General features: G+C 43.4%; 1 protein-coding gene across 3 annotated transcripts in view; it reads left to right on the forward strand.

Moving 5' to 3' along the window:
* Positions 1-16,887, forward strand: part of sigirr (single immunoglobulin and toll-interleukin 1 receptor (TIR) domain) — a 60,503-nt gene that overhangs the window by 21,503 nt on the left and 22,113 nt on the right. For all 3 annotated transcript variants that reach the window (XM_068046094.1, XM_068046093.1, XM_068046095.1), the window contains 4 exons: positions 10,903-11,033; positions 12,324-12,464; positions 13,677-13,820; positions 14,201-14,303. In XM_068046094.1, coding sequence (XP_067902195.1) covers positions 10,903-11,033; positions 12,324-12,464; positions 13,677-13,820; positions 14,201-14,303 — 519 coding nt within the window. The remainder of the gene's footprint in view (positions 1-10,902; positions 11,034-12,323; positions 12,465-13,676; positions 13,821-14,200; positions 14,304-16,887) is intronic.

Below are 16,887 nucleotides of genomic sequence, written 5' to 3' on the forward strand. Positions count from 1 at the left end.
TTGGCCAGCTGCCAGACAAAAAATGGAGCTAAAAGCATTAATGAGGTCCTGCCATTAAGATCACGTGGACCTCCATGTCCCCAGTCTTGCTGGGCTCTTCAGCCATTTGTGGCCTCACCCAGACCCTCCATGTAAATATCATGGCCATTATCTTATGGAACATTTTGTGGGGGAGAAAGATGAATGTGACAAAAATTCAAAGGAGTATTTATAAGGGAGAGAGTTATAAGGGGTTCACAACCATCTCTGAACACTAGAGCACTCCATTGGAGTTGGTGCAATATATGAGGAGGAATGGTTGAGTCATTGTACTTTGTGCATGCACTGATCTGCAGAATGCATTTTTTTGCCATTGTGCAGATTCGGGGCATTTCATTTGTTGGGAGGAATCTTTAGAGGTAATCGAGCGGAGGGGAGCAGGAATGCAACAGCTGTGCATTTCCAGTTAAGATTGGCATGCGCCCCTCATGCATTTCAGTCACGTGTTTGGGCAGGAGAGACAACCTTTAGTTGGGGTGGGGGGATATATCTTCTCGCTGCAAGTAATGAGAAGGATGCTAACTAGTGAACTATTTGAAGTGTCTGTCCTCTGAGCACCAGCCCAGACAGCTGAGAGGCTGAATCTAAAAAGGCCACAAGGGCAGTTGAGGACCCCAAGAAGCATTGTCCAGGAGAATTAGTGATCAGTATCTGGTAGTTCCCAATCCTAGCAGTTGCTGCTCTCCAATCCAATGTGACAGAAAGAATTCGAGTTGTGTTGGGTATGTTTGCTACTTCATTCCAATATGAAATTCTCTCATTCTGCTGCAGGTGGAGGGTAGGAGTGAATGCATATTCTCTCCCATTCCTATAATGTTTGAAGGCAACCTTTGTCTTTACCCAAGTCAAAAGGGAAGGAAAGTCCAGAAGAGTACTTTTGGTCCAAGATAGCAGCTCATAATATATTGGAAAAATATAAAGATACTAAAATATCATGATGGGTCTTTACTGGAGAAAATTGATTTATTTTTTTCAGTATGTAGTGGGGAGCAGCACATTGAACAAAAACTAATGCTTCCTCACTGATTATTTTCTTCAGTTTACATTTTCTGTGTTCTCTGATCATAGAATGACGCAACACTAAAGAATGTCATTTGACCCATTGAGCCTGTGCTGGCTTTTCGAAAGAACTATCCAATTAGTCTCACACCCTGTCCTTTCCTCATAGTCCTGAACATTTCCCCCTTTGAGTATTTATCCAATTCCCTTTTGAAAGTTATTGAATCTGCTTCCATCACCCATTTGGGCAGTGCATTCCAAATCATAACAATTCACTGTGTTTTTAAAAAATAGGTCATCTCCTAGTCTCTCCTCAGTTCCGAATGCATTGGCTTACACTGTATTCTTCCTTGTTCCATCCTCATAGTATTGAAATCAAGACTCAACACATCATCTCATACTTTAACTCAATCTTTCCTGGACCTCACCTGGAATTCTTTCCCCCTCACTCTGCTTTTCTTCCTATAATCTATGTTCTTTTAAAGAACAAGCTTGGCTTCACCTAATTGCTACTTTTTCTACTTGCTTTATCGTCTGTTTAACCTTGGTGGTGCTCTGTACCATTAGCCTGGGCCCTGCATCCAAGATTCTCAATTTTAAAAAAATATAATGAGTTCTGACATGTTATTAGAAACATAGAAAATCGGAGCAGGAGTAGGCAATTTGGCCCTGCGAGCCTGCTCAGCCACTCATTATGATCATGGCTGACCATCCAATTCAGTAACCTGTTCCTGCTTTCACCCCATACCCTTTGATGCCTTTAGACCCAAGAGCTATATCTAACTCCTTTTTGAAAACATACAATGTTTTGGCCTCAACTGCTTTCTGTGGTAGCGAATTCCACAGGTTCACCACTCTCTGGATGAAGAGATTTCTCCTCATCTCAGTCCTGAAAGGTTCACCCCATATCCTTAGACTATGACCCCTGCTTCTGGACTCCCCCACTATCAGGAACATCCTTCCTGCATCTACCCTGTCAAGTCCTGTTAGAATTTTATAGGTTTCTATGTGATCCCCCCTCACTCTTCTGAACTCAAGCGAATATAATCCTAACCGACTCGATCTCTCCTCATATTTCAGTCCCGCCATCCCAGGAATCAGTCCGGTAAACCTTTGCTGCACTCCCTTTATAGCAAGAACATCCTTCCTCAGATAAGGAGACCAAAACTGCACACAATATTTCAGGTATGGCCTCACCAAGGCCCTGTATAATTGCAGCAAGACATCCCTGCTTCTGTAGTCGAATCCTCTCGCTTTGAAGGCCAACATACCATTTGCCTTTTTTACCGCCTGTTGCACCTGCATGCTTACCTTCAGCGACTGGTGTACGAGAACACCCAGGTCTCGCTGCATATTCCCCTCTCTCAGTTTGTTAACCATTCAGATAATCTGCCTTCCTGTTTTTGCTACCAAAGTGGATAACCTCACATTTATCCACATTATACTGCATCTGCTGTGCAGTAGCCCACTCACTCAACAATGGAGGGTATCAGAGCACAGCCTGATTAGAGTCCATACCTGATATCTACATTTTCCAGTCGGATTCAGTGGATAGTGAACAGGCAATGGAAAACTGGCTGAATTTCTGACTTGCCTAGCCTGAGGGCATTCAGGCAAATTGTAGCACCCCAATCGCTCCCCCATCTGTCATTTTATTTTATTTAGAGATACAGCACTGAAACAGGCCCTTCAGCCCACCGAGTCTGTGCCGACCAACAACCACCCATTTATACTAACCCTACAGTAATCCCATATTCCCTATCATCTACCTACGCTTGGGGCAATTTACAATGGCCAATTTACCTATCACCTGCAAGTCTTTGGCTGTGGGAGGAAACTGGAGCACCCAGCGAAAACCCACACGGTCACAGGGAGAACTTGCAAACTCCGCACAGGCAGTACCCAGAATCGAACCCGGGTCCCTGGAACTGTGAGGCTGCGGTGCTAACCACTGCGACACTGTGCTGCCCGTCATCATCCAACACAGCAGGGATTGAGCCTAAGATCTTTAGATCTCTGTGCCTTGGTACCACTTTGGATGCTATTGAATAGTTTACTCTTTAGCATTGTTGGAGCCCTTTGTCCACCAACAGTCTTCTGCTACAGACATTGTGGTTTCATCTGACCTTTTTTGATGTCTTTCTGCATTAAATCAAGCTCTATTTATCTCTGGAACTTTTTAGTGGGTTAATTCCAGTGTAAGTGCAGACTCAGCATTACTTGGCTCAGTCCGTCCAAGCTATCTAGTATTACCTGTACATGCTGTAAAGCAGTGTTATCTAATAGATATTGTTGGCTAGCCACAGGTATTTCTAGAGCAACACCATTTTAGCCACATGCACTAATTACACCTTACACACAATACAGGTAAATATACTTCATGCATATAGTTACTTAACAAACATCTATTACCAGTCAATACAAAACTTTGCAGCCTTGCTGTTTCACTAAAGTTTGGAATTTTGGAATGAATTTATCAGACTTTGCAAATCTTATTTCAGCTTCTAGGATTGTGTCCATCAATTCAATATTTTGACTTCAGACAGATTGCTGAAAACGTTGACTCGGACAACAGGCAGTGCCAGATCTGTCCCTGCTCTCCAGGCCGTGGTTGGATGCTGCCCGCCTTTTGTCATGACCCACCTGTTGGAGATGCTTGTTATTGTTCGGATTGCTTTCATCTGCTGGCCTGTAGTATTTATTCCAATTAGTAGCATTGATCATGATGACCGCTCCCCTATCCACATAAACAATATTGCTGATGTTTCCAAGGTGTTGAAGTCCAACTTTCTCACTCATGTTACACACCATTTTGGCAGATAACTAACAATCAATAATTAATAAAAGCTAGGCACACACAACAATCAAAAAAAACTTGCACACTGAGCCTTTCATCTTACCATTTTGCCACAAACGTACAAAAAGGTCAGAGTACATGTGCGTATGTCATGTGAATGTGAGTATTGAGATCACATGCCCAACGATGGTGTCTGTTACTCATTTTTTATTTACTAATCAAAAATGCAATTAGTTACATCTGGCTAATGTGTTGGACAATTCTGCTGTAAAGTGGAAGGAATGTCTAGTGAGGCCTGCTGCATTTTATATCCAGAAAATACCTGTTCAGCCACCTTAGGTTTGGCCAGTTCCTCCTAAGATAAAAGAACGGAATAAACTGCATTTGCCATTCCATTCTTTGGAGTTGTTCCAGAATGCTGTCTGTCAATTACATCCAAATAGGTCCTGGTGGTGAGGAGGGGGCCTGACCTGGTCGCAAACTGTTGATATTTATAGAAAAAGAATGTCAACAAATATTTTTATTCATCTACTTGTTGAATGCAAGATTGTGGAGTACTTTAAGTGATCAACTATCTACCCTGGACCCCTACAGAATTACCTTCCTCTTTAAGAATTAAACTGCAATTCAGTCATCGGCTTCAGATTCCTTAGTACCTCATGTTTACAATTCCACCTGAGTTCAGAAAATGACCTCTGGCTGTGGTCTTTCTATGGTATGAACTCAGATTTGAGTATTATACTGCAATTCCTACACATTCAAGATTTTAAAAAGAAATCTGAATTGAGCTTCTCAATAAATGGGTTCCTAGTGTGGCACTGAGGTGTACAGATTAGACTCAATCTCTGGACTGTATCGAGTTAACTGATTACAGCCAGAGCAGCAATAAGGGTGCTACAATAGGCCTTAATTTACTGGTAAGGAGCAATCAGCCCCAGTTCCTACTCCTAATTGTTATACATTGATGCCTGCTGTAAAAGCCACATCAGGACATAGGGTGAGAACAGAACTGGGCTGAGCTATGATGTCCTCTCAATCATCCAACCGCCTGCTGACTCTATCTAGACTCGTGCAGGAAGAGGATGAGGTAATGAGCTGCCACTTCTCCCAATATCTATTGAGTTGTAACCTGACAAAACTCTCTGCCATCCCAAGGATAGAAAATTGGGAAATAAAGTTGCATCATCTGACCCCTGCTGCAGAGCTGTGTACAATTTCAACTTCTGTTGGTTTTCTATTTTTCCCACACTGGAAAAAGCCAGACTCATGGTGCCACCCTGTCATTATAGAATGGATATTTCTGTTAGAGTCCCTGCTGCTGTGGTCAAAATGCCACCGCTATTGTCAACAGCCGACATCAGGGGACCAAATCCATCCCAATCGCCAATTGGTATCTCGGAGTGAAATTCTGCCTACCATATCGACAGCACGAATAGAAGGAACTCTGACTGGTATTTGACCTCTGTAGCCAGATGTGCTGAAGCCAATTGTGATGATTTCCCCCCTCCCACAGCTGGCCAGGTGAGATCAGCCCACTAGAGATTGAACCTGTGCTGGGTGATGCAATTACCAACTGAGTCTCGGGAACACTGTAAACTGGATATCTGTTGCTATAAACATTAACTAAACTCTTGCTATCCTTGTTCATTATTAAAAATGTTAGTCAAATGAGGTGAAGAAAAAAAAATCCCTGTGGATATAGTGAGTAAGCTTGGAAAAATCCAGAACGTATAGTTTTGTGCAATTACTGAATATGTGTATGTGTGCGCATATATGCCTATATATACATATATATTAGAAAGCAGTGATCTCCTGAGGCACAACTCAGACGAAGACAGAGGATGTGCTGTTTTATAAGGACAAGAACATGAGGGATAATAACAGTCCTGTACTTCCACTGGGGCTGCCATGCTCAAAGGGAACACCAGCAGAAATAGAACTACATCATTACTGCGATACTTAAATCTACTATCCCTACTGAGTGAATGGGACTATAGAATCGACCCTTTTTGTACCATATAAAATGCAGTGTTCGTTTGCTGCTAAAGTGTGGTTATGTTCCTTTAAGGCTTTGAAATCTAATATTAAGAAAATGTTCCATGAGTTCATTCATAAGTCAGTTAGATGCTGTAAATATTATGTGCCCAATATTTTCTGTTGCTGGGGATTCCAAATGACATTCGTTGTCTATGGTTTCTTTTATTTTGTTTCAAGTGTGGCACAGAAATTTGCATTGGGGAGTGTGTCATTTAAAATATGACAAACAGATATCAGTTGGTATATAAACCTACTACCAATCCATCTTCTCTGACATTGCATTCTTGGAGCCAAGGCCAGGTGTAATCTTCAGATGAAGTAGGGCTTGAGGGCAAAGGAGTAATTAGACCACACAAGTGCCAGGCAATGACCATCTCCAACAAGAGAGAATCTAACCATCTGCCCTTGACATTCAATGGCATTACGATTGCTGAATCTCCCACTATCAACATCCTTGGGGTTACCAGTGAGCAGAAACTGAACTGGAGTAGCCATATAAATACCGTGGCTACAAGAGCAGTCAGAGGCTAGGAATCCTGCAGTGAGTAACTTGCCTCCTGACTCCCAAAGCCTATCCACCATCTACAAGGCACAAGCCAGGAGTGTGATGGAATACTCTCCACTTGTCTGGATGGGTGTAGCTTCAACAAAACTCAAGAAGCTCAACACCATCCAGGACAAAGCAACCCACTTGATTGACACCCCATGCACAAACATTCACTCCCTCCACCACCGGCACACAGTGGCAGCAGTGTGTACCATCTACAAGATGTATTGCAGCAATGCACCAAGGCTCCTTAGACAGCACCTTCCAAACCCGCGACCTCTACCAACTAGAAGGACAAGGGCAACAAATGCATGAGAACGCCACCACCTGCAAGTTCCCCTCCAAGTCACACACCATCCTGACTTGGAACAATATCGCCATTCCTTCACTGTCGCTGGATCAAGATCCTGGAACTCCCTTCCTAACAGCACTGTGGGTGGACCTATCTCACATGGACTGCAGCAGTTCAAGAAAGCAGCTCACCACCACCTTAGCATTTAGGGACGGGCAATAAATGTTGGCCTAGCCAGCGACACCCACATCCCATGAATGAATAAAAGAAAACCAACAATTCAGTCACTATCTTAAAATCTATAGCAGCAAAAATACAAGTGAGAGTTTACCAAGCAGTGTTTAAAATACAATTTCTATTCTGCTATCCTTAGGACAATGAGCAGAAAAAATGTAAGAAGGCCCATAGTCTCCAGTCTCCTGTACACACCTCAATCCCTCCAGTAAAACAACATCCTAGAACCCTGTCTGCAACCCCCATGCTTCCAGGTGTCCAGCTGCTCAATTTCCCCCCCACGCCACAGGAGCCACTTCCTCAATTTTTCCATATTTGGGGTAACCCCTTCCAATTCTCAGTCTCCAGTACCCCTTTCATACCCCTTTTTCTGCGTTCCCAAGCCTACAAACACTGCTCCCCAAACCCCCCACCCTCCTGTTACTCACAGACCTCCTGTTCTGAGTGATTCCAGCCCCTGGCAACCCTCCTGCCTCCACCAGGCCCTAAAACACCACTTGAGGGCTTCCATTCTCAGATCTGCCCTTTCAGCATGCAAAATTCACAGACTATCAATCCCAATACTCTCTTCCCACTTCTTATAGACCCCACAGTGATACTCGAACACTCCCCCCACACTTATCATAGCCCCAGAGCACCCCTCTGCTATCATATCCTGGGGACTCCCTTGAACTGCTCCCACATCCAAAAGATCTCCTCGTTCAATGCTCCCACAATCTGACACCTACTGCCTTATTCCCAAAGCCTGGTCCTTCCATTGCAGATCCCAGGATGAACTTCTCAGCACTGCCGCACCTCTGAGCCACCTTCTTGCCACTACCACACCCTTAAGACACTAGTCCCAGACCACAGGACTTCTTCCCAGTACTCTGTATATGTAGGGACTCTTCACAAATACAGTCTTCCTCCACTGTAGTGATATAGCTCAGAACCACTCTCCAATGCTTAACAAGTCCAAAACACCTTGTAGCCTCTGCTGAACCCCACAAACCCCTACCGTCCCCACTACAGTCTTGTCCCATATACCTGCCTTCAGTCTACTCTGGGTTGCCTACTGTCTTCATGTGTATCTTGGACTTTAAAAGGGGTTAGCAATAAAAATTAAGCATATGGATAAAGGATTCTTTCTATAAAGGAAGATAACTAATTTACAGAAAAAAATGGAATGTCAGAATTCAATTCCAAAATAATGTATAAATGGAATTTGATTGAAATGAACAATGCCATAGAAGGTCCCCGAATGTGGTGTGTGCATGTTTGGTGTATAAAGTAAGAATGAACCTGTATTTAGCACCTTTCATGGTCTCAGGACATCTCAAAAACTAGCACTTTACAGCCAATGAAATGTAGTCATTGTTGTAATATAGGGAAACGAGACGGCCAACAATGACTAGATGGTCCCTTTTTGTGATGATTGTTGAGGGATAACTGTTGGCTAGGAGAACTCGAAAGTGTGTCTGTATTGAATGTGCAGATATGTTGTGGGATTTATAGTGATGCAGAGCAAGAAATTCCAAGCCTTCTCAGGCGTAGTTAGAGATGGCCATTGCCAATGATACAACCCATGAAAGAATTTTTTTTTAAAAAGTATTATTGTAAACTAGAAACCACTTGGTAAAATCCCAACCAGAATGTGGGAACCTTGCCAGTATTCCAAAAGATATTTATATGAATCATGATTTAAAATAAAACCAGTAAAAGATTTAATGGGAATTCTACTGTGTAACCTCCATAGAATTTAAGATAAATTATGGATCGTACAAAATCAACTGAAAAGTATTGTCATCAGGTTATTAGTTCATCCACGTTTCTTAACCCTGCTCCTCTATTTCCAGCACAGCAGACTGAATCTTAAATTAAAAAATACTGCGGATGCTGGAAATCTGGAATAAAAGCAGAAAGTACTGGAAATACTCAACAGGTCTGGCAGCATCTGTGGAGAGAGCAACAGTTAACGTTTTGGGTTGGATATAACTTCTTCCTGAATCTTAAAATGTCTTCACTACACATCCAAGTTGCGGGAAGACTGGCAAGAGATGAGGAGTAATGTGGGAATGGCAGTAACAAAGTGATAACATATGGGAATGCTGGAAAGAGAAAAGTAATTATAGAATCATAGAATTATACAGCACAAAAGAGCTGTCCAATTAGTGCAGAGGCCTGGAACCATCTCTATAGCCCTGCAAATATTTTCCCTTCAAGTACTTATCCATTTCCTTTTGAAAGGCATTATTGATTCTGCTTCCACTACCCTTTCAATCAGTTCATTCCTGATCAACATAATTCACTCTGGAAAAAGATTTCTCCTCATTTCACCTCTGGTTCTTTTGCCAATCACCTTAAATGTGTCCTCTGGTGACTGAGCCTTCTGCCAATGGAAATGATTATACTTTATTTACTCTCAGGAAAACTTTCATGATTTTGAACGCCACCATTAACGGTTTCACTGAGATTGTAACAGGGGAAAACTGTCATTTGCATTTATTTAGTCCCTTTCAAGCCTCTCAGGGTGTTCAAAATTGCTTTGTAGCTAACAAATTATTCAAAGTGTATTTACTGCTGTTTTGCAGGCAAACATGGCAGCCAATTTGTGCATATCAAGGTCCCACAGTCAGTAATGAGATAAATGACAAGATAATATTTTTTTGATGGCAGCCTACCCTACCTAAAGCTGTATTCACAAGTCTGTGCTGGGTGAGAAAGGTTAACAGAACTGAATGAGAAGCAATTAACCCTCAAGCTCTATTTACCTGGAGGTTTCCGCAGTTTAAACTCTGCTCCCTGTTTCTATTCTGGCTCCACATGAAGAATTCATCCAGATCTACCTCACACTTGCATGATGCTTCCCTGCAGCAGTCACCTACTTTATATGAAGAGGTTTAAGGGTTGTTTCCCTTGTCAGATGCCAGGAGATGAGAAAGGTGTGGATTAGAGTTTCAGCAAGGTGGGGTTGTAGTGTTTGATTGATCTGAGTTTGATGGTTTTGGTCTGTGTTTATTGGTTTGATTGCTTAGGCTTCCAAGTGGAGCTAGAGAGAGCAGAAGCTTCCGTAAATCAGACAATTTGAATCTGCTCTCACGGCCACAGGCTGCTGTCAAGACATATGCCTAAGTCTGTAAGACCTTTATAGTTAATGTCCTTTAAATAAACCAGTTGGTTATTTAACACAAGTATGATATCTGCATTGCTCAGAGTTAAATCAGATATCGAAATTTAACCCAGCGTAAACATAACAGGGGTGAGGTATGGGCAGAGCTGAGCAGTATTGCAAAAGTATAAATAGGTGGTCTTGATGAGCGATTTTGAAGTTTAGCTCAGGATAAAACAAGAAACTGTCCCACAGTGCTTCCCCAGCATTGAATTGAAGTCATTGTTGTTGTGTCTGTAACATGACAGCCAATTTGCACAAAGCAAGGTCCCATAGGCAAAAATAAAATAAATGGACAGATGATCTGTTTTTGTGGTGTTGGTCAAGGGATAAATATTAATTAGGACATGAGGGAAATTTTCCTGCTCTTCAGATACTGCCATGGAAACTCTTATGCCCACACGTCCAGCGCCGATTTGGTTGTACCTTCTGTACTGTACTATGAGAGAGTAAACAATACCTTGGTTTAATGTCTCATTGAAAGACTGCACCTCCAACAATGCAGCACTCCCCCAGTAAATGATCTATGGTCAAGTCCTGGAGTGGGGCATGAACGCACAACCTTCTAATACACGAGGCGAGAATTCCACCAGTGAACCAAGGCTAGCACAAAATGAAGTAATTCTACATGTGGATGATGTAGGGACATAGAAGGAGAGCAGTTATCATGTGGTAATCCTGCAAGAGCCAGGATATAACTCTGTAGTAGGTCAAACAAGGCTGTGTGCTAGGGATGAGGGACCAGATGCTAGACTGGACTCTGCATTGTTTGATAATGTCACTGAATCCCTTCCATCCTTGTTTGTCAGGTTTAATAATAATGCTTCGGAGAAGTTTCTCTCCAGTCTTCTGAATGTCAATGTGACGGACGAGGGTGATTATGGAATCTTCTCCTGTCTCATAAGAAAGGAATTTGCAACCTTCACATTACAAAGAGAAAGTGAGTCAAATGCTGCCGACTGTGGCTAGTGTCAGCAGTAAATGCCAAGATTGTTCTTACTGGGAGGTGTAAATCCTTGTACTTTGCCTGTCTGGAGTCGTATTGGTGGGGCAGATTAGAAGAGCTTTAACTGTACTTTACCATACTTGGGAGTGCTTGATGCTAAGGGCTGTATTTTGTTCTCTTCCAAGCGTCGGGATCGGTGGCAGGGGGCATGATGATGCCTCCAGGAGAGGGCCACCACGCACCCCGATACCGCCAGCAGCAAGGCCTCGTGGCGGCACCCCCCCCCCCCCACCCCGGCTGATCGGCGACGGGACCCCCATTTGAATATTTAAATACATTAAAATTAATGAATTAATGGTACTTATGCCACCACCTCATGTCCCGCTGCGATCTTTGGCTCGGTGCGCGGCACCCCCGCGCCTTTGGTTCCCCGTCCAGGGAATTGAGGCACCACACTGGTGAGGAGGATGGAGGAGGTAGGTTTATCAGTGTGAGATGCGGGATGGGAGGAGGTGGGGGGATCCGGGGTCATAGTAACATCATTGGTGTAGGGGATGGTGGGAAGTGTTATAGTTTATACAGTTTGGGGCGAGGCAGGGGAGGTGCGGGGGGGATAGGTCAGGTGGACAAGCTAAGTGTTTTGGGGCGAGAGAGCAAGTAATTAAATTGTTATTGGGGTTGGGAGAGGGGCAGAAGAAATTTCTTTAATTTTATTTACTTGTGCTTCAAATATTTACATTTACTGGTAGGGCTCAAAGCCCTTTTAAAATGGTGTCAGTGCGCCTGTACACAAGCAGCTGACACCATTGTCGGGGTGGACAGACAGCCCTCTCCATGTGATTGGATTGGGGGGTGGGGTGGGGGGGTGGGGGTGGTAGCCCGCCCCGGCTATTTAAATGAGCCACCACACGGAAGATTGTGGCAGCTTCACAACGTACAGTCAGCATGGGCAGGCCGCCAATCTCTTCGCCCGCTGCCGACATCGGCGGCAGGCACAGAAGATTCAGCCCTAAGCATGGAAAGTACCCCATTCACCAGCACTTGTATCCATCACTTTGGTCAGTCAAAATTTACAACCGTGAGACATTTACAGTGAAACATTTAAAAAAAAATAGAGCTGATGCTATGAGATGTCAGTACCTGTTGAGCAGCAAAGTATTTCATTCTGGGTAAGCAGAGAAATGAGGACCCCAGATAGCCCATGCTATTTACTGTGTTTCTCCTGGTTAGTCTGTGCCAGGATGCTGTGTGACCTGTTATTTGCTATGTTTCTCCTGTTTGCAGACAATGCCAGCCACGTGCCAGCAGTACTGGGTGCTCTTCTGGTGCTCTTTGCATTGCTCCTGGCTGGATTACTGTATGTGAAGTGCCGACTGGATCTGCAGCTCTGGTACAGAAACAAATACGGAGAGTTTGAAGTCAGTGGTAGGTGATTTTTCCTTCAGGTATTTATTTTGACAACTGTAAGCTCAATAATGACTGCCACTAACCCACCAGAAGCCCCTCTTTGAAACTTCAGGTAAATGATCTGGAAAAAAACTCCTTAAACTATGCTGAAGCAAAATACTGTAATTGCTAGAAATTTGAAATATAAATAGAAAATGCTGGAAATACTCAGCAGGTCAGGTAGCATCTGTGGAGAGCAAAACAGATTTAATGTTTCAGGTCGATGACCTATCATCAGAACAGCTGATAATTGGTTCTGATGAAAGATCACATAGTGATCAGGAACTCTGGATGATTTTCCTGCCCCCAGCCCAGCCCACTGAAGCCGACTGCAGTGTTCTGACTGAAATCAGTTACCACAGCATGATCAGGGACTGAATCCAGGACCTTCCTGGTCTGTGTGGTTCAATATCACACCCAGCAGTGCATTAACCCACAGAGAAACTGGAAATGTGCAGTCAGGCATGTAACTGTATTCCTATCATGTTTCTGTGCACAATGATTCACAGTACAATAGAACTCCAAACTCTCCATCCTTCTGCAAATGCTTTCACGTCGGGAGCCCCACTTCAAAGCCTAGCTCAAAAATAAGGGAAATAAAATTAAGTGTTCTTCATAATATGGGTGCATTAGAGTGAATCTGATGGCAGGCTTGAGACGGTTTATTTTTGGAATAATGGATAGCTGGAAATGAATTGTGACATGATTTACAAACAGAATGATGAATACCGAAGTGTTAGATAATTTATGCAAATTCACTAATCTTATGGTGCAGTGGGGATCAGTGAGTTTTTCCTCATAGAATAATGGATCTAATCAAGAGTTTGGATAATTAGATTTTAAATAAAGTTGAGTACCTGAAATGAGTCACAGGTTGGACTCTACTCAAAGAGTTTGATTATTATACAAAAAAATAATGGACACCAGAGAAGTAGTTTTATGCAACAAGTGTAGATTGGATGGCTAGTTGTACCTATAGACAATGTGCTATACAGGTTCGGTAAGTTGCTTTTCATGTCTGGTTGGCAACTTGATTGGTGAGAGACTGGTGTCAAACTGACATTGTCCACATATGGTAAGGAAACTGGCAGATGATGACCTGTGAAAATGATTCAAAGTTTCCATTCTGTGAATGTGTTTTATTGGACGTGCAGGAATGTTAATTTCTCCTTTTGATTTTTCTCTTCCCAGATGGGAAATTATATGATGCTTATGTTTCCTACATGTCTGCTGACGATGACCGCAAATTTGTCAACTTCATCCTGAAGCCACACCTGGAGAACAGATATGGATACAAGCTACACCTGGATGACCATGACATCCTGCCAGGATCAGGTGCCTTTCCCTTTACACTGATCCGGAGACCTAAGCTGTTGTGCCCAAAGCACCATCACTATCTGACACCATGCATGTTGCCTTTGCCAACTGAGCTGTCCTGGAGCTCCTAACTTTCCTCGGTCTTTAGTTCCCTCTACAACGTCAAGTTTTTAAAACCCAAGCTCAGCTGGTTAATTCTTAGAGGGGTCAGTAAGGAATAATAGAATCCGCAATGCAGGATCAGTACTCATCGAAATCAATATAGTTGCTTCATAAATTTATTTGAATAAAAGCTTCTTGCTGTAAAGTTTCATGCTGTAACCAGTCATTGTGATCTAACACCCCCTTCAAGCTTCTTCACTTGTTTACCACTGACTACTGTTTCTGTCTTGACCCAGAGCCCTCTGCAGAGCTGATAATGAACGTCAGTCGCTGCCGCCGTCTGATTGTGGTGCTGTCCAAGGCGTACCTGGAGCAGGAGTGGTGCAGGCTGAACTTTAGGTATCTCCCACACTACTGAGCTGAGAAATAGCGGGGGGTGAAGGAGGGTGGCATATCCTGTACAGTCATTTTAAAATAAATGTGTACAGGTGATGTGGCATCATACAAGTCAGTGATAGATTTAATGTGTTCTGCTGACTGGATCTCCAGTAGAGTTACATATTTAGATAGATTGAGGCATAGGCTGTGAGTGGTCTGGTCATTGACCAGTCATCAGAATTGCTGGAACTCTGAGGCATCTCAGGCCATTTTCTGCAACATGAGGAAAGCTGCAATGGGTCAATGGCATATAAATCTCATCTGAATATAATTTTAAAAATCCTTCAAAATAATTATTTTGAAGTATTGCATATGGAGGCCACAAGGTATAGAAAAACTGGACATCTTATACTGTTTAAAAACTGTGTATTGTGCTCCATCTCCATGTCACCCATGCTGAACTGTTTACAATAACAGCTGCCACCTAACACATCACGTGTCTCACTTTTCACCAGTGGAATTTAGTTAAACTGTTGTTTTTTCATGTTTAAGAACTCCTGTAGTTATAGCACTATTGGTGCTGTTTAAACCGAGTTTTCCGGTTGCACTTTACAGCTCTGTATCTCCCACTGTGTTTCAAGAACATGTGGACCTTGTACTTGATCACAGATACTGTCATCAAGATAGTGTTACATTTAGTAATATGGCATGACTAACTGGCATAATGAACAAGCTAGGAGATACACTGTAGTAATATTAAACTGGAAATGTTTAATGCTGATGTTGCATTCGTCTTGATAGGAGATGCAGTTTGTAAACAGCCCTTCAAATATTTAGAACATACGCTCAGCAGAACATTAAAGGTTTAGGTTCTGCCAAGACATCTAATTTTTGAAACCCACTTTGCACACAGTTTCTCTTGTCAGCCATGACTCAGTTGATAACATTCTCGCCCTTAGAATGTTGTGGGTTCACATCCCACTCCAGAGACTTGAGCACACAAATTATGGCTGATACTCCTGTGGAGTACGAAGGGAGTGCTGTACTGTCAGAGGTGCCCTCTTTTGGATGAGACAAAAGTGCAATGGCCTCAGTTTTTCAGGTGGGTGGAAAAGACCCCAGGGCACTATTCTGAAGAAGAACAGGGAAGTTATCTCCAGTGTGCCGGCCAATATTTATCTCTCAATCAAGATCACATAAACAGATTATCTGGTCATTTTCAATTGCTGTTTTTGTGAGCTTGCTGTGTGCAAACTGGCTGCCGCGTTTCTTATATTACAACAGTGACTGCTCATCTAAAGTACTTCATTGGCTGTAAAGGCCTTTGGGATGTCCTGAGATCGTAAAAGATGCTACATAAATGCAAGACTTTCTTTCTGCAAAGCCACTTAATCAAGGTGCTCAGATTGTTGGCTTTAGATAATCCCCATGAGGGATATCAATGGGGAGTAGGAAATGCATGCCAGCCACCACCATTCTGACACAGAACATCAGGGACTGGTGCACCAGTGGTTGTTTTCAATACAGTTGTAACCAAGAAAAAGGAAAGGGAAGGAAAATAAAGGATAAATTGCGAGGGGAGAAATGTCGTTTCTGCAAAATTGAGACACGCTAAGTTGCCTTATCTGTCATGTAGGCTCTGTGCTGGAAGGAACCTGATGATTTGTTAGTGCTGTGACTGCTTCTAAACTAAATGAGATAATATAAATCATTACTAATTACAAAACCAGTCCCCATCCACCACCACCCTCCTCCGCCTGGCTGAACTTGTTCTCACATTGAACAACTTCTCCTTCAACTCCACTTACTTCCTTCAAGTAAAAGCTGTTTCTATGGGTACCCGCATGGGTCCTAGTTATGCCTGTCTTTTTGTGGGATATGTCGAACATTCCTTGTTCCAGTCCTATTCAGGCCCCCTCCCCCAACTCTTTTTCTGGTACATTGATGACTGTATCGGTGCTGTTTCCTGCTCCCGCCCCGAACTGGAAAACTTTTTCAACTTTTCTTCTAATTTCCACCCTTCTCTCACCTTTACATGGTCCATCTCCGACACTTCCCTTTCTCGACTTCTCGGTCTCCATCTCTGAGGATAGGCTGTCGACTAATATTCATTATAAGCCCACCGACTCCCACAGCTACCTCGACTACACTTCTTCACACCCTGCCTCCTATAAGGACACCATTCCATTCTCCCAGTTTCTCCGTCTCCAATGCATCTGCTTTGATGTTGCTACCTTCCAAGACAGCGCTTCTGATATGTCTTCCTTTTTCCTCAACCGAAGATTCCCCCCCACTGTGGTTGACAGGGCCCTCAACCGTGTCCAGCCCATTTCCCGCACCTCTACCCTCACCCTTTCCCCTCCCTCCCAGAACTGCGACAGGGTTCCCCTTGTCCTCACTTTCCACCCCATCAGCCTCCATATCCAAAGGATCATCCTCCGTCATTTCCACCACCTCCAGCGTGATACCACTACCAAAGGCATCTTCCTCTCCCTTCCCCCGTCAGCATTCCGAACGGATCGTTCGCTCCGCGATGCCCTGGTCCACTTCTCCATTACCCCCACCACCTCGTCCCCTTCCCATGGCACCTTCCCCTGCAATCGCA

This window comes from Heterodontus francisci, chromosome 14, assembly GCF_036365525.1.
Source record: "Heterodontus francisci isolate sHetFra1 chromosome 14, sHetFra1.hap1, whole genome shotgun sequence".
In the NCBI taxonomy this organism is placed as follows: Eukaryota; Metazoa; Chordata; class Chondrichthyes; order Heterodontiformes; family Heterodontidae; genus Heterodontus; species Heterodontus francisci.